At 45.4% G+C, this 19,007-nt stretch overlaps 1 protein-coding gene across 1 annotated transcript in view; it reads left to right on the forward strand.

The window, feature by feature from the left end:
* Positions 1 to 19,007, forward strand: part of LOC126235371 (peroxidase-like) — a 184,284-nt gene that overhangs the window by 65,772 nt on the left and 99,505 nt on the right. Inside the window, exon 5 of the mRNA XM_049944093.1 lies at positions 2,184 to 2,357. Coding sequence (XP_049800050.1) covers positions 2,184 to 2,357 — 174 coding nt within the window. The remainder of the gene's footprint in view (positions 1 to 2,183; positions 2,358 to 19,007) is intronic.

Raw genomic sequence — 19,007 nt, forward strand, 5'->3', positions numbered from 1 at the left:
TCTATGGTCATCAGTCCCCTAGAACTTAGAACTACTTAATCCTAACTAACCTAAGGACATCACACAATACCCAGTAATCACGAGGCGGAGAAAATCCCTGACCCCGCCGGTAATCGAACCCGGGAGACCTGAGGCTCCTCCCCCACTTGCATTCAGTCTCTCCATTGACTTCGGTAGTCGCCTACCGTAGTAACGAGCGCTGTGATTGGCTAGAACGCTCCCGCCATGTCTCCAAGCCAACACACACTCACAATCATATTGAAACTGGATTTACATTTAAATAACTTGAAATTAAATAAATATTCCTATGGTTGGACCATAAACTCACTTTAACACACGTTATTAAGTACATAAACAAATCAAATAAACAAATATCAAAGGAATAGGAACAAAAGTAGGCCAGTAGCCTAATGTCTCTGTGCTTTCTAAAAAACAGTAAATATTTCACCATTTTTTTCATGAATAGTATATATCGGATATAAACAAAGACATAGACGAATAAATATATTTATAAGCATACTGCTACCGTTTTTTCGTGTAACTGTGGAGTACTTATGGCCTGACGCGATCAATAGTAATCGGCCACTTTGATCTCCAATAACTCATGTACTATTCAAGTTACATGCCTGTAATTCATACCAATTTCGGTTTACACTAATAGCTTTCTAAAGACATGTCGATCGACGAAATCGGATGAACTGTTTAGATTTTGGAAACTCATAGCTGGGTGTTACTTGTATAATTTACAGCCAGATACTAAACTTTTAAGTAATAAAGATATTGAAAATCTGATTGCACCATCAGAATCGTCATGCAAATAATGGTAAAATTGGAAATTTGTGGTAAGGTCTTATGGGACCAAACTGCTGAGGTCATCGGTCCCTAGACTTACACAGTACTTAACATAACTTAAACTAACTTACGCTAAGGATGAGACACACATCCATGCCCGAGGGAGGACTTGAACGTCCGATGGGGAGAGCCGCGCGGACCGTGTCAAGGCGCCTCAGACTGCACGGCTACCTCACGTGGCCACCAGATAATGGTAATTAACATGTTTCTTTTTAAGGTATCATGATTCCTCTGGCTATTATTAATTTATACATGAACTGTGAAATGTCTGCCATTATGTTTTCAGAAAGTCCGCCATGTTTGGCACTCCCGGCATACAAATCTCCTTCATCAACACAAAGCACAGTCCTCGACACAGCGTCAACATGGAATTCCCAACCACGCGGTCCGCCTGGACCACGCGCTGTGGCTACCCCTCTTGCTCCAGCTAATATTCGGCGCCATGCAGTTGCTGACGAGCCGTGGCTTGCTGAGCGGCCCGTGTGGCCATGACAACTCCGAACGTAGAATATTTTCAGGGCGCCACAACTCACTCCTTACCTCACAAGGTAGTGCAGGCTCTGCAAAGGTGTGGGGCGTGTGCAGTTCAAGCGATATGGGAACCTTGATACGTCTAGATACGACTCTGAGAGGTGACACTTACGTAAGCCTCCTGTCTTTTGATCTGCATCAATTCATGTCCGTTGTGCATTCCGACGGAGCTGGACAATTCTAGCAGAACAATGCGACACCACACACATCCTGAATTACTGCAGGAACACTCTTCTAAGTATAAACATTTCCACTTGCCGCAAGACTCCGCAGACATTAACATTTTTGAGCATATCTGGGATGCCTTGCAATGTGCTGCTCAGAAGAGATCTCCATCCCGTCATACTCCTGCGGATTTATGGACAGCCTTGCAGGATTCATGGTGTCAGTTCGCTCTAGCACATTAGTCATCCCACATCGTGTTGCGGCACTGCTGCGGGCTCGCATAGACCCTACGCAATATTAGGCTGGTGTACCAGTTTCGCCGGCCGAAGTGGCCGAGCGGTTCTAGGCGCTACAGTCTGGAACCGCGTGACCGCTACGGTCGCAGGTTCGAATCCTGCCTCGGGCATGGATGTGTATGATGTCCTTAGGTTAGTTAGGTTTAAGTAGTTCTAAGTTCTAGGGGACTGATGACCTTAGAAGTTAAGTCCCATAGTGCTCAGAGCCATTTGAACCATTTTTGTACCAGTTTCGTTGGCTCTTGAATGTATCTGTGGGACGATGACCACACCTTGCACCTTTAGCTACGCTGCCTGTGAACGTGTTGCTGACTGTGTGGTGTGACCCCGTGTTGACAGGTGTGAGCGCGCCGCGCGCCTCCAGCCGGTCTGGCTTCCCGCTGCCCAACCCCCGTCGCGTGTCCGCCGCCGTGCACTCGCATCGCGACAGCCTGGAGCACGCCGTCACCATGGCGTTCGTCGCCTGGGGGCAGATGCTCGACCACGACCTCACGCAGACCGCCGAGACCAAAGGTAAGCCCACCGCCAGCTGCCGCAGGACGCCCAGCGCGCTTCCAGAGCCCACTGTACACGCGGCCCGTCGTGGTCCAACGATCACATCCCACAGAATGTTGTGCAAAAGATTCATCCCATCTATATTACTAACAGCTCCCAGAGGCGAAAAATCTGATTTTCGATGTTTCTATAAATACTGAACAAGTTTAAAAATTTTCAACGCTCTCGTGATCGACTCAATAAGAGCTATAATTACACTGCTGTCCATTAAAATTGCTACACAACGAAGATGACGTGCTACAGACGCGAAATGTAACCGACGGGAAGAAGATGCTGCGATATGCAAATGATTAGCTTTCCAGAGCATTCACACAAGGCTGGCGCCGGTGGCGACACCTACAGCGTGCTGACACGAGGACAGTTTCCAACCGATTTCTCATACACAAACAGCAGTTGACCGGCGTTGCCTGGTGAAACGTTTTTGTGATGCCTCGTGTAAGGAGGAATAATGCGTACCATCACGTTTCCGACTTTGATAAAGGTCGGATTGCAACCTATCGCGATTGCGGTTTATCGTATCGCGACATTGCTGCTCGTGTTGGTCGAGATCCAACGACTGTTAGCAGAATACGGAATCGGTGGGTTCACGAGGGTAATACGGAACGCCGTGCTGGATCCCAACGGCCTCGTATCACTAGCTGTCGAGATGACAGGCATCTTATCCGCATGGCTGTAACGGATCGTGCAGCCACCTCTCGATCCCTGAGTCAACAGATGGGGACGTTTGCAAGACAACAACCATCTGCACGAACAGTTCGACGACGTTTGCAGCAGCGTGGACTATCAGCTCGGAGACTATGTCTGTGGTTACCCGTGACGCTGCATCACAGATAGGAGCACCTGCGATGGTGTACTCGACGACGAACCTGGGTGCACGAATGGCAAAATGTCATTTTTTTGGATGAACCCAGGTTCTGTTTACAGCAACATGATGGTCGCATCCGTGTTTGGCGACATCGCGGTGAACACACATTGGAAGCGTGTATTCGTCATCGCCATATTGGCGTATCACCCGGCGTGATGTTACAGGGTCCCATTGGTTACACGTCTCGGTCACCTCTTGTTCGCATTGACGGCACTTTGATCAGTGGACGTTACATTACAGATGTGTTGCGACCCGTGGCTCTACCCTTCATTTGACCCCTGCGAAACCGTAAATTTCAACAGGATAATGTACGACCGCATGTTGCAGGTCCTGTACGGGCCTTTCTGGATACAAAAAATGTTCGACTGCTGCCGTGGCCAGCAAATTCTCCAGATCTCTCATCAACTGAAAATCAATTTTGGGCCAAGCAACTGGCTCGTCACAATACGCCACTGAACTGTGGTATCGTGTTGAAGCTGCATGGGCAGCTGTACCTGTACACGCCATCCAAGGTCTGACTCAATGCCCAGGCGTATCAAGGCCGTTATTACGGCCAGAGGTGGTTGTTCTGGGTACTGATTTCTCAGGATCTACGCACCCAAATTGCGTGAAAATGTAATCACATGTCAGTTCTAGTATAATATATTTGTCCAATGAATACCCATTTATCATCTGCATTTCTTCTTGGTGTAGCAATGTTAATGGCCAGTAGTGTATATGTTAAAGGTAACACAAGTATTACAGTTAGAAATTGTGTTTATAACTTCAGCCAGCGCACCTCACTGCTCGCATATACCAATACTATACTGAGATGACAAAGCCATGGGATAGCGACAGCACATATACACACGGTTTTAGTATAGCATATACAAGCTATAAAAGGGCAGTGCACTTTCAGAGCAATCTTTTGTACTCAGGTGATTATGGCTGCACGACGGGAGTTAGCAGATTTTGAACGCGGAGTGGTAGTTGGAGATAGACGCATGGGACATGTGATTTTGAAAATCGTTAGGGAACTCAGTATTCCGAGGTGCACAGTGTCAAGAGCGTGCTGACTATACAAAATTTCAGGCTCTGCCTCTCACCGCGGACAATGGAGTGGACGGCGGCCTTCACGTCAAGACCGACAACAGAGGCGTTTACGTAGAGTTACCAGTGCTAACAGGCAAACAACACTGCTTGAAATAACCCCGCGCCAGTCTTCATGGACGTCGAAGACCCCTAGAGGTCTCTGCACCATCGCGCCGAAAGCTGTCGCGGCGCGCGCCTCCTGGCCCGCTTTTAGTGTGGGGGCGCCACGGAGGAACACGTGGTCCCAGCGGCCAAAAGCGGCGCCCCCGATAGAGTACTTACGCGCCTGCCTCTCGCTCAGCCAGCCAGTCTAATCTGGCATACGTCTGTGGACATATCGCCTCACGCTAGACAGCTTACTTACTTTCTTGTTCTGTGTACGAGTGGACGTGTTTGTTAGGTTTCCTTGTGACTCCGTTGTTCGATCTTGTTGTTCATTCTGTCCTTAGTTGGTCGTGTCCGTCCTCTCCTGTTGTGTTGTTGTTCGCGGGCCTCTCCGCGGGTCCCGTCGCGCTTTCCCTCATTTCAACCCCGCGACCGTCCTGGTCGCAGTTACAACAGTATCCTTTAGACCAATGCGGCAAAATGTGGCGCTAATGGGCTATGGCAGCAGACGACCGCCGCGAGTGCTTGCAGCGCCTCTCCTGGGCTCATGACCATATCGGCCGGACCCTAGGCGACTGGAAGACCGTGCCCTGGTGAGATGAGTCCCGATGTCAGTTGGTAGGAGCTAATTGTAGGGTTCGAGCGTGGCGCAGACCCAACAAAGCCATGGGCCAAAGATGTCAAAAAGGCACCGTGGAAGCTCCATAATGGTGTGCGCTGTGTTTACATGGAACGGACTGGGTCCTCTGGTTCTGCTGAACCAATCATTGACCATATGCAGTCATTCATGGACTTCAGGTTCCTAAACAACGATGGAACTTTTATGGACGACGATGCGTCATGTTACCGAACTATAACTGCTCGTGACTGGTTTGAGGAAAATTTTTAACAACTCGAGAGAATGATTTGGGCACCCACATCGTCCGACATGAATCTCATCGAACATTTACGGGACGTAATCAGGATGTCAGTTCGTCCACAAAATCTTGCGATGACAACACATTCGCAGCTCTGGACGGCTACAGAGGCAGCATTGCTCAGTATTTCTGCAGGGGACTTCCAGATGCATGTTGATTGCATGCCACGTCGAGCTGCTGTACTACGCTGGGTAAAAGGAGGGCCTACGTGATATCAGGAGATATCCCACGGCTTTTGTCACTTCCGTGCACATTCATCCAGCATTTCAGAATGAGAGCACATAGCGACTTTCAGCAAACTTCCCCTTACAAACTTCTATGGCTATAAGAGGGGAGTGAGGACGTAATATTTTGAATGGGAACCCATGTCCAGAAACTCATCCAACGAACTACAGAGCGTCAGAGTGGTAGGCGCCGGCGCCTGTAAATATATGTATGAATACAGGGTGATTCCGTTACTGTTGTTACTAAGATTGTAGGGTAGGAAACTTTCGGAGGTGGTAGTATGGACCAAACAAGAAAAAATGTCTAGTAAACATGGGCTTTAAAGTGCATACCTTAAGAGCTATGACCACTAGTTCAATAGACGAGATGCGTTTCAAACTACCGAGGGCAAAAGGTACTTATGGGGATCCTTATCTGAAACTGATACATTTATCGTTCGTCATCATTTTTGGAAGTTTGTACCATCATCACGGTATCGCCCTGTATATATATACGTTTACAGGCGAAGGCGCCTGTAGCTTTGACGCTCTGTAGCATCGTTGGATGACATTTCCAGAGGTGGGTTCCCATTCAAAATATTATGTACTCACTGCCCTCTACAAGTTCTAGAAGTTTATAACGGGAATTTCCGAACACCCTGTACAGCACTATACGACACATAGTTTAGCAGATATGATGTCACAAACATTCAGATGCGTGAAAAACTAGCTTTTCTTAAAATGGATAACGAATTACCCAAATTATATATGCTTAATGTCCGACGCTTAACACATTGACTCCTTTGTAAAGTAACGAGACACCTGAAGCAGTTTTAATCACGGGAGTTTGATTCTTTAAGGAATCCGGTGTGCAGGTTACTGGTTTCATGAGACTGTATCTTTTGCGTGAATAGGGATTCAAACTTGGGGCGAATTTTATGTTACCCATGGGACTACGGAGCTTTTATTACCTCTTTTCTTTTTTTTAAAAAAAGGAGCCATTCGATTTTACAAAGACAGGAAGCGAAGGAGAGATTTGGAAAGGGGATTAAAGTTGCGAGAGAAGAAATAAACACTTTTAAGATTTGCTGACGAAATTGTAATCCTGTCAGATACGGCAAATGACTTGGAACAGCAGTTAAATGTGATGGATATTATCTTGAAAGGACGCTATAATATGAACATCAGAAAAGAAATACAATGGTAATTGATTTTAATCGAATAAAATCGGATGTTGCACGAGGGAATTATATTAGAAAATGAGACAGTAAAGTGAGTTGATAAGTTTTGCTTTTTGAGCAGCAAAATAACGGACCATGGTTAAAGTATAAGGGATACTGAATGAAAACTGGCAACAGTAAGGAAATCTTTTATGAAAAAGAAAAATTTGTCAACATCGAATAGACGTTTAAGAGATAGGAACTGTTTATTGAAAGTATTTGTGTAGTGTGTATCGTTGTATGGAAGTGAAACTTGGGTGATAAACAGTACAAACAAGAAGAGGATATAAGCGTTTGAAATGTGGTTCTACAGAATAATGGTGAGGGTTAGATGGGTAGATCAAGTAACTAATGATGGGGTATGAAATCGAATTGAGGAGAGAAGAAATTTACCGCAGAACTTGACTAAATGAAGGGATCGTTTAATAGGACACATCGTGAGGTACCTAGAAGTCGTCGAGTTGGAAGGAAGCATGGGTCGAAAGGATTGTAGAGGGAGACCAAGGCATTGGTGATAAACAGTCCAAACAACAAGAGGATATAAGCGTTTGAAAGGTGGTGCTACAGAAGAATGCTGAAGGTTGGATGGGATTTCATTCACGGCATTGGGAGGTGCACTAGGTATCTCGACGAAAATACAGTTGTAACTGGATTTCATCTGTTGAAATGAATTTTGCTATCGTTCCAATGGATGTGAGTTGCAGATGTTATGCAAAGATGAAGAGCTTTGCTAAGCGTGGAGAGCAGCATCAAATAAGTCTTAGAACTGAATACTTTAAGAACAACAACAACAAGAAGAACATATCTTTTACGTCTGTGCACAAACCCTTCCGTTTGTTATCAAATTTTCATTTAGCTTTTACGAATGTTCAGCCTACTCTACACTTAACGCAAGACAAACATCCAGATGATAGTCAAAAAATTGGTTCAAATGGCTCTAAGCACTATAGGACTTAACATCGGAGGTCATCAGTCCCCTAGACTTAAACCTAGCTAACCTAAGGACATCACACACATCCAGGCCCGAGGCAGGATTCGAACCTGCGACCGCAGTAGCCGCGTGGTTTCGAACTGAAGCGCCTAGAACCGCTCGACCACAACTGCCGGGCTGATGATAGTCGTACTCATCTCATTTTTAATGGGATCATGATTGGAGTTTCTGCATTCATTTGTTTTTTGTTTTTTTTTTCTAACATACCTTGAGACCAGGCCCCCTTGGAGCCTAATGGCGCAATGTGAAATCCGTACGCCATTCACGGCATTGGGAGTTGCAGTAGGTTATCCCGACGAAAATACGGTTGTAACTGGATTGCATCTGTTGAAATGAATTTTGCTATCATGTTACCGCCATCTCGAGACGACACACTTTGATTAATGAACGAGATAACTAGCGAGCTAGGTGCAGCACGGAAACCCCCACCGGCAACCACATGAACCGGCATCCTGTAACTGGCTCCTAGATAAACTTTCAGTTTTCGTGCCGAAGTTAAAATACACAACAAGTGGAAGATAAAGTCTTGTGAAACCGGATGAATTTTTTGAAACCACCTGTACTACAGCGCTCCTATTCTGTAACTGCGAACGCATCTAGCTCTGAGTCCAGCTCACAGCCAGCCGTCGTGGCCGAGCGGTTCTAGGCACTTTAGTCCGGAACCGCGCTGCTGCTATGGTCGCAGGTTCGAGTCCTGCCTCGGGCATGGATGTGTGTGAAGTCCTTAGGATAGTTAGGTTTAAGAAGTTCTAAGTGTAGGGGACTGATGACCTCCGATGTTAAGTCCCATAGTGCTTAGAGCAATTTGAACCAGCACACACTATAGAAACTAGGATGGGGCTCGCTGTACTAAGCAATACGATGGTGTAGCGGCGAGGCTCCAAGTGCAACAGGATGAGTGGCTGCCGCCGGCTATCCTATATTGCGGCAACAGAGGCCGCTCGTAGTCCAGAGCCGCCAAATGCGTGGCTCTGCGGTCACGCACCATTGGGTCCGCCAGATCCAGTGCGACCGCCATCGGCGTCAGACGGAAACTTGTAATGCCGTTGCCAACAGCTATTCCCAGCGCTACAAGAGGAAATTTTTAGATCCCTACACTTGTAAAAAAAAGTGTGTTAATAGAACACACCTGGCCCACCTTCTTATCACTGATGGCATTGTGCTGTTTGACTGAAGTGCAAATACACGTCAACAGCTACTACATATATTTGGCCAACATGCTTTGACAACTGTACTTCGACATCCACGTTAGGCAGAAATTGCTACTGTTAAGAGGAGAACATTGTACATGGAAATTTGTCTCACTCATTCAAGAAAAGTATTCTCAGTTTCGATGAAGTCTCGCTTTATATCACACTTAATACATCGTAGTGAGCAATTTTGTTGTTAGTTCATACTGGGCGCCAGTTCATCTAGTGAAATGTTATTGCTAGCCCTCTGATGGGACGGTATCTTCGATTCCCGGCGGGGTCAGGGATTTTCTCTGCCTCGTGATGACTGGGTGTTGTGTGATGTTCTTAGGTTAGTTAGGTTTAAGTAGTTCTAAGTTCTAGGGGACTGATGACCATAGATGTTAAGTCCCATAGTGCTCAGAGCCATTTGAACCATTTGGACGGTATCTTACTGTTGTTGTGGTCTTCAGTCCTGAGACTGGTTTGATGCAGCTTTCCATGCTACCCTATCCTGTGCAAGCTTCTTCATCTCCCAGTACTTACTGCAACCTACGTTCTTCTGAATCTGCTTAGTGTATTCATCTCTTGGTCTCCCTCTACGATTTTTACCCTCCACGCTGCCCTCCAAAGCTAAATTTATGATCCCTTGATGCCTCAGAACATGTCCTACCAACCTGTCCCTTCTTCTTGTCAAGTTGTGCTTCAAACTCCTCTTCTCCCCAATTCTGTTCAATACCTCCTCATTAGTTATGTGATCTACCCATCTAATCTTCAGCATTCTTCTGTAGCACCACATTTCGAAAGCTTCTATTCTCTTCTTGTCCAAACTGTTTATCGTCCATGTTTCACTTCCATACATGGCTACACTCCATACAAATACTTTCAGAAGCGACTTCCTGATGCTTAAATCTATACTCGATGTTAACAAATTTCTCTACTTCAGAAACGATTTCCTTGCCATTGCCAGTCTACATTTCATATCTTCTCTACTTCGACCATCATCAGTTATTTTGCTCCCCAAATAGCAAAACTCCTTTACTACTTTAAGTGTCTCATTTCCTAATCCAATTCCTTCAGCATCAACCGACTTAATCCGACGTCATTCCATTATCCTCGTTTTCCTTTTTTTGATGTTCATCTTATATCCTCCTTTCAAGGCACTTTCCATTCCGTTCAACTACTCTTCAAAGTCCTTTGCTGTCTCTGACAGAATTACAATGTCATCGGCGAACTCAAAGTTTTTATTTCTTCACCATGGATTTTAATACCTACTCCGAATTTTTCTTTTGTTTCCTTTATTGCTTGCTCAATATACAGATTGAATAACATCAGGGAGAGGCTACAACCCTGTCTCACTCCCTTCCCAACCACTGCTTCCCTTGCATGCCTCTCGACTGTTATAACTGCCATCTGGTTTCTGTCCAAATTGTAAATACCCTTTCGCTCCCTGTATTTTACCCCTGCTACCTTTAGAATTTGAAAGAGAGTATTCCAGCCAACATAGTCAAAAGCTTTCTCTATGTCTACAAATGCTAGAAACGTAGGTTTGCCTTTCCTTAATCTTTCTTCTAAGATAAGTCGTAAGGTCAGTATTGCCTCACGTGTTCCAATATTTCTACGGAATCCAAACTGATCTTCCCCGAGGTCGGCTTCTACCAGTTTTTCCATTCGTCTGTAAAGAACTCGTGTTAGTATTTTTCAAGTGTGACTTATTAAACTGATAGTTCGGTAATTTTCACATCTGTCAACACCTGCTTTCTTCGGGATAGCGTGCAATTTATAGGCTACCTCTGGAAGTTACTTAAGGAGGACGAATTTGTTGCATTACAAGGATTCAGCTTGAGAAATTAATTACGTGTACTAACTATGCATTTGGTTGCTGCATTAGCAATTAATAAAAAGGTAACGAATAGGTATACCACCTGAAGGAATGTCATTAAAGTACGTTACCAGTTTGTACAGTTACATAAAATATTCCGTTTTTCACCATTGCTAGAATGACTCCCCTATCACCTATAAAATTTATTCTGAAACTTCTTTTCATTACGCACATTAAGATTAAACAGAAAACAATAATTTGCCCATTGTATTAACAACTATTTTAGGGTCACTTTCCTGGGTATTAGTTATTGCTTTGTTACAAACAGAACACTGGCAGGTCTACTTTTTCTCGAAGGCTTCAGTGCATGTCATTAGCAGGAGAAGATAGCATTGACTTGCACGAAGTCCGTGCTGCACCGAGAAGAAAAAGCATGTTCTGTAAGTGGGGCCAATCAAGTGTTGCAGTAGTTGGGTCCGCCTGGGACAAGCTATGGCTCGGATAGTCATTGCACTCAGAAGGAACGTCTTGGGTTATCTTATGATCAGATCTTGAAGAGCATCGCAGCACGCCTAGCAGGAAAGTCTCTCACACCCTAGGACCACTTCTACCCTGGCGTTCTCATAAATTTGCTCTGGGCAAATCCTTGTGTCTGAGTGGCTAACACCTACTCTTCATCTCGCAACTTTTATTGGTGTTGCAAAATGGCCACCTTTCCAAAACTTTCTAGATAAGTTATGTCTATGAACAATGCTCGTATTAGCCATATATAAAAACTCTGCCTACTGTTTAATCAGCATTTCAACTGTTTCCTCCTCTGTATTATCACGATCTAACTATAGGTAGAGACAGCAACGTGCCCACTACCTGTCTGGGCTCTCTGTCACATATAATGGCTGGGAATGTGTGTACCTGGGACAGTATTTTCTGGTGATTGTATGCACATTGTATGTGCGTCTCCAGCAGATATGGGGTCACATCACACGAGAAGGTTACAAAATCTGTAGCAATAGCACAGTTCATAAACGCTGACACATTGAAAATTAACCAACACTTGACACTGCCACTGACACAATAAGATTTCACTGCCGCTACTTGTGCGGAGTGTCAGACTACAGTTATGTAAAGGCTACAAGGTACCGAAACAAAGATTTATACAATGAGGTGACAAAAGGCATAAGATGCCTCCAACTATCGTGTAAGACCACCTTTTGTCCGTCGTAGCGCAGTGACTCGACGTTACGTGGACTCAACAAGTCGGAAGAAATCCCCTGCAGAAATATTGAGCCATACTGCCTCTACAGCCATCCTTAATTGCGAAAGTGTTGCCGGTACAGGATTTTGTGCAGGAGGCAATCTCTCGATTATTTCCCATAATGGGTGGATAAATCATTCATTCGAATTGTCCAGAATGTTTTTCAAGCTAAATGCGAACAACTGTACCCTGGTGACATAGCGCATTGTTATCAATAAAAATTCCATCGTTGAACCATTTCCAGTCAATGATCGGTTAAGTTGGATCAGAGGACCAAGTCCATTCCATGTAAACACAGCCCATACCGTTATGGAGCCACCACCAGCTTGCACAGTGCCTTGTTGACAACTCGGGTCCATGGTTTAATGGGGCATGCGCCACGCTCGAATCCTACCATTAGCTCTGAAACTGGAACTCATCTGACCAGGTCATGGTTTTCCAGTCGTCTAGGTTCCAACCCAGGTGGTCACGAGCCCAAGGAGAGGCGGTCTAGACGATGTCGCGCTGTGTTAAGCCTAGTTAACACGACGACATTGGGTTGCGCCACTCGTTGCGTGGAATGAGTTGCACGCAAATGTTTCAAATTTGACTGCCGACACGGCGCAACCAGTATACACTTCAGTTTCGTCGTTTTGTGGGTTCCTGAGTCGTGTCTGAAATGAAAGTTTTGGCATCTGCACGTCGCACGAGTTGTGATGGAATTAAGGCTTGTTGCGTGGAATCGCTGCATAAGAAAAAAGTAAGAAACGTGTTTCGATTCGTGACTGGTTGAACAAAAGACGTCTGCTCAGCATTCTTGCTGAAATAATATGTAATGGAAGACCCAAGAAGTTCTTTTAATTATCTTAGAATGTCACCAGAACTGTTCACGTTTCTTCTAAACAGAGTTAACTTTGTGATAAGGAATAAAGATACTGTAATGCATGAAGCACTTTGTCAGAACTGAAATTACCTATCACATTGCGCGCATTACAATCGAGAACACTCGACATGCTATAAGATGCGGATTTAGTTGGTGGTGACACTTTTTCATTAACACCAGTAATTATTAACATTAACTTAAACAATTATTAACATTAACGGTAGTAATTATTCGAACAGGCCGCATTAAGAAGAGAATGGTTTGCAAACTACTCTCTTGAAGATCTGTACAGTGGCAACATTTCAAAATTCAAAGCTGTGTGAATGGGGAGCATTGCTGCGGCATTTTAAATAGATGAATATTGAATAAAGAATGCCGCTTCTTGACTTGTGTAGCCTCCTCCCCCCCCTCCCCCAGTCAACAATATCCCTAAAAAAAAAAAAGAGTCGGCCAACTCGAACAATGGGATTTTAGTCTTGTAGACGAGAGCAATTCCACAGCTAGAATTACATTTGCTTGTATTTTTCTTAATTCAGTTGTATATCTGCTTCTAATTCAATAAATTTTGCCCTGCCACTCAGGTATTGTCTAACTTTTTGTGTTCTGATCGCACGTGAAAGGTCTCAGGAGGCGCAGTATATTGCTTATTTTTGTAATCAGCAGCACTAAAATCCCACAAACACCTATGCAAAGCATAGATATCCAAAAAGCGAACATTATTCTCCGTTCCTCACTGCACACTTCAGTTTGTCTTCACTCTACGAACACACATAACCTCAAAACTCATGCAACTAGTATCGCCAAAGTTGGAACACGCCGAAAGTGTTACGTTTCACCGACGAGTTGCGCAAACGCGCGGCGCGCATGCGCGGTGGCCGGTAGCGCAGTTGCGTGCAACGTAAGTGTCGTGTAAACTACGCTTTCGCAAGGGCCCTTGCGTCGGTCGTTTGCTGCCATAGCTCATTAACGACACATTTCGCCGCACTGTCCTAACGCATACGTTCATCGTTCGTGCCATACTGATTTCTGCTGTTATTTCATGCAGTGTTGTTTGGCTGTAATCAATGATATCTCTACGCAAACGCCACTACTGTCGATCGTTAAGTGAGGAGCGTCGGGCACTGCTTTGTCCGTGGTGATAGGCAATGCCTGAAATTTGGTATTCTCGGCACGCTCTTGACACTGTGGTTCTCGGCGTATTGAACTCCTTAACGATTTCCGAAATGAAATGTCCCATGCATCGAGCTCCAATTACCATTCCGTTTTCAAAGTCTATTTATCCCCGTCGTGCAGCCATAATCACATCGGAAACCATACCGCATGAATTACCTGACTACAAATGACAACTCCACCAACACACCGCCCTTTTACGCGATAGTACCACCATCTGTCTACGAGCATATCGCTATCACTTGACTATTGTCAAATAATGGCTCTGAGCACTATGGGACTTAACTTCTGATGTCATCAGTCCCCTAGAACTTGGAACTACTTAAACCTAACTAACCTAAGGACATCACACACATCCATGCCCGAGGCAGGATTCGAACCTGCGACCGTAGCGGTCGCGCGGTTCCAGACTGTAGCGCCTAGAACCGCTCGGCCACTCTAGCCGGCTGACTTTTGTCACCCTAGTATGTAAGTGAAAGTTCACAAATAAATTTGAGTAATATTTGTAGCTTCTTAGAACTTTGATACTGAAGCGTCAGCGTTTTTTTTAAGAAAATATAGTTGCTAAAATGAAATATTTCGTAAAAAGAGGAATATTCTGACGAATTGTGATACCCCGACTTCAGGTCACTTCAGGTGAGAGCCGGAATGGTTCTTGTCCAACTCCGTTACTGGTTCGTCCCTTATTAAGCCTGATATCCACTACACGAAACATCACGATCTTTGTTTTCACTGACGTAGCACAAATCAATGTTTAAAATATTTCGCAAAACTCATATGCATAGGAGTTATACGTTAGACCAAAAGCTTGCATCACAGTACATCTTCACCTGCAACACCTAGTAATATGTGATAGCAAAGTCGAAAAATTTAGCTGGCAGCCTTCAGTGTTTCGAGACAGCATCACGGCCTCATAAAGAAAAGACCCCGAGCTTAGTTCTCCTATTGGTCACGGATATTGATTTTAAATAAATCTTCACTGTGTGAATGAAATCAAAATTCCAGTAGATACGACGATAGTCTCTTCGACCGTTCCTCGCCTTATCAAAGCACATAACAGTGACATTCTGTTCAAACAATAGTCGTCAATGCGGAATCCAAAATCTCACACACCTGTTTATAAGTACATTTATTTGGGCGTGCCTTTAATGTTACTTAGATAAAACTGCTTTTATTGATTTTCACTACTTTTTGGAAATTCCATGCGCTTAAGTCATAAATGACGAGTGAAAAGTGTGTGCTTCGCAATAAAATGTGAGCTTGGAAAACGGCACCACCATTGAGGAATAAACATTCTAGCATGGGATAGACATGATCAATAAAAATGTCCACGTAATCCTTGGCAAAAATGTGGCATTGCAGATTACCCATGTGGCCCTTGGAAACAATGGTATGGCTTCCCAAAACATCGCAGAACCACTGCCATGTTGCCAAGTTTCACTTTTGGGACGTAACTCGGTCAGAAGTTGGAAACAGGGTGATGCAAGACTCATCCTACCAAATGACTTTCTTCCATTGCTCCATAGTCCAGCATTTATGGCTTCGGCACCACGTTTTCCTATTTTGGCCGTTTGTATCACTGATGACTGATTTTGGAATTTCAGATCGCCCTGTAATTCTCAGCTTATGGAGCTCCCTGGTCCCTGGTGTTGCGTTGGTGCTGACAGGGTTCGCGATAGCGACATCCATTTCACTTTCGCAGTTGTCGTTCTCTTATTTTTCGTCACAATCTTCTACAACAACCGTCTGTCACGATCACTCGACACACAATTTCGTCCGCGTTGAGTCTTACCAGGTGACCTTTTTTCACTTTCCCTGCATGCAGTATGAATCTTCGGTATGGTAGGTTTTGAAAAAGTACCCACCATTCGAGCACTAACAATTCGTCCACGCTAGAATTCACTTAGCTCCAACATAATGTACTCACAACTACACAGAACAGTGCTCTGAGCACGACTGACACTTTGTGGTCGAATACAACCTAGCATCTACACTTAAGTGCAAGTATACATTTGTAGCGATGTTTCCATGTGTTTGTCCAGCGCCTGTAGGTGTAAATGTTGATCTGCCTAGTAACGTGTAGCATATTATGTCGTGCTTATAATTGCGGAGTGAACTACTGGCCATTAAAATTGCTACACCAAGAAGAAATGCAGATGATAAACGGGTATTCATTGGACAAATATATTATACTAGAACTGACATGTGATTACATTTTCGCGCAATTTGGATGCATAGATCTTGAGAACTCAGTACCCAGAACAACCACCTCTGGCCGTAATAACGGCAGTGATACGCTTGGGCATTGAGTGAAACAGAGCTTGGATGGCGTGTACAGGTACAGCTGCCCGTGCATGTTCAACACGATACCACAGTTCATCAAGAGTAGTGACTGGCCTATTGTGACGAGCCAGTTGCTCGGCCACCATTGACCAGAAGTTTTCAGTTGGTGAGAGATCTGGAGAATGTGCTGGCCAGGGCAGCAGTCGAACATTTTCTGTATCCAGAAAGTCCCGTACAGGACCTGCAACATGCGGTCGTGCATTATCCCACGTAAATGTAGGGTTTCGCAGGGATCGAATGAAGGGTAGAGCCACGGGTCGCAACACATCTGAAATGTAACGTCCACTGTTCAAAGTACCGTCAATGCGAACAAGAGGTGACCGAGACGTGTAACCAATGGTACCCCATACCATCACGCTGGGTGATACACCAGTATGGCGATGACGAATACACGCTTCCAATATGCGTTCACCGCGATGTCGCCAAACACCGATACGACCATCATGATGCTGTAAACAGAACCTGGATTCATCCGAAAAATGACGTTTTGCCATTCGTGCACCCAGGTTCGTCGTTGAGTACACTATCGCAGGCGCTCCTGTCTGTGATGCAGCGTCAAGGGTAACCGCAGCCACGGTCTCCGAGCTGATAGTCCATGCTGCTGCAAACGTCGTCGAACTGTTCGTGCAAATGGTTGTTGTCTTGCAAACGTCCCCATCTGTTGACTCAGGGATCGAGACGTGGTTGCACGATCCGTTACAGCCATGCGGATAACATGCCTGTCATCTCGACTGCTAGTGATACGAGGCCGTTGGGATCTAGCACGGCGTTCCGTATTACCCTCCTGAACCCACCGATTCCATATTCTGCTAACAGTCATTGGATCTCGACCGACGCGAGCAGCAACGTCGTGATACGATAAACCGCAAACGCGATAGGCTACAATCCGACCTTTATCAAAGTCGGAAACGTGATGGTATGCATTTCTCCTCCTTACACGAGGCATCACAACAACGTTTCACCAGGCAACGCCGGTCAACTGCTGTTTGTGTGTGAGAAATCGGTTGGAAACTTTCCTCATGTCAGCACGTTGTAGGTGTCGCCACCGGCGCCAACTTTGTGTGAATGCTCTGAAAAGCTAATCGTTTGCATATCACAGGATCTTCTTCCTGTCGGTTAAATTTCGGCTCTGTAGCACGTCATCTTCGTGGTGTAGCAATTTTAATGGCCAGTAGTGTAGCATCGTGACCGAGCGGGATGGTATATGGTAAAACACTGTACTTTTATTCGAGAGGACGCTAGTTCAGATCTGCGTTCAGCCATCTAATTTTGACGTTCCTTGTTTTTCCTAAATCGCTTGAGTGCTGAGAGAGTTCCTTTGAACGAGCTCGGCTGATTTCCTTTACCATGCTTCCCGAATCCGAGCTAGTGCTCTGTCTCTCATTACCTCGTCGTCGCCAGTATAATGTGTTGGGCAGCCATGCTGATCCACGACCGTTTGGCACCCACAATTCGTGGAGCTAAAGCCAAGTCTCGATCCCTGCCAGGGCGCTCGTAACCTCACTACTGAGCACCCAGAAGCCACAATCATCATCAAAGTTAATACATAAATACACTGATAAGCCAAAACGTTATGACCACTGCCCACAGCGACGTCGGATGTCGCATGGTAGCGTTGCGAGCACGTGACGCGGGAGCTGAAGTATGTAAGCGGAGCAGACACGGACGGGGGATCATCCTAGCCAACGTTCGGACTGCAAATGTGGAAATCCACTGAAATAAGCGATTTTAAAAAAGGCCTGATTATCATTACGCAGAGCTTGTGAACGAGAACCTCGGAAGAACGGCGAAGATGGTCGAATGTTCACGTGCTGCTGTCGTGAGCATCTACGGGAAGGGGTTGAAGGACAGTGAAACAAACACTTGGCGCTAAGTGGTTAGACGCCCACGACTGTGCACAGAAAGTAGAGTTCGGAGGCTTGTCTTCTCTGTAAAGTAGGACAGATGGTGATCTGTGGCATCTCTGCCGAAAGAGCTCAATGCTGGTGGACGCCCAAGTGTTTCGGAGCGCGCCGTTCATCGTGCATTGTTGAACATCGAGCTCAGCAGCAGACCATCGCTACGTGTTCAAATGTTGTTCCAACGACATTGTCAGTTACGATTGCAGTGGGCTCGTGATCATCTGGATTCGTCCGTCGATCAATGGAAACGTGTCGGCTCTTCGGGTGAATCACAGTTTTGCTACACTAAGTCGATGGTCGTATCCAAAAAAGCCGTCGTCGAGGTGAATGGTGGCTCGTACGTGCAGCGCTCCACGGACGCTGGCTGGGCGAACATTGTTGTGCTGTGGGAGATATTATCCTGCGCTTGCATGGAACCTGTGGTAGTATTCGAAGACACGCTGACAGCTGCGAAAAACCTGTATCCCTTCATGCTTTAAGTCTTCCCTGAAAGCGATGTCAACTTTCAGCAGCATATTTATCCGTGTCTCGGAGCCAGAACCGTGCTACATTGATTTGAGGAGCCTTATAGTAAACTCATGTCACTATCCCTGCGACCAAATTCGGCTGATATAAATTCTATGGAACCCATCTGGATCGCTATCGGGTCCCATCACCGTGTTCGCAAATCAGCGGCCCGTTACTTACGTGAATTACATGACCTGTGAGTAGACA

This window comes from Schistocerca nitens, chromosome 2 (assembly GCF_023898315.1).
Source record: "Schistocerca nitens isolate TAMUIC-IGC-003100 chromosome 2, iqSchNite1.1, whole genome shotgun sequence".
NCBI classification, from domain to species: domain Eukaryota; kingdom Metazoa; phylum Arthropoda; class Insecta; order Orthoptera; family Acrididae; genus Schistocerca; species Schistocerca nitens.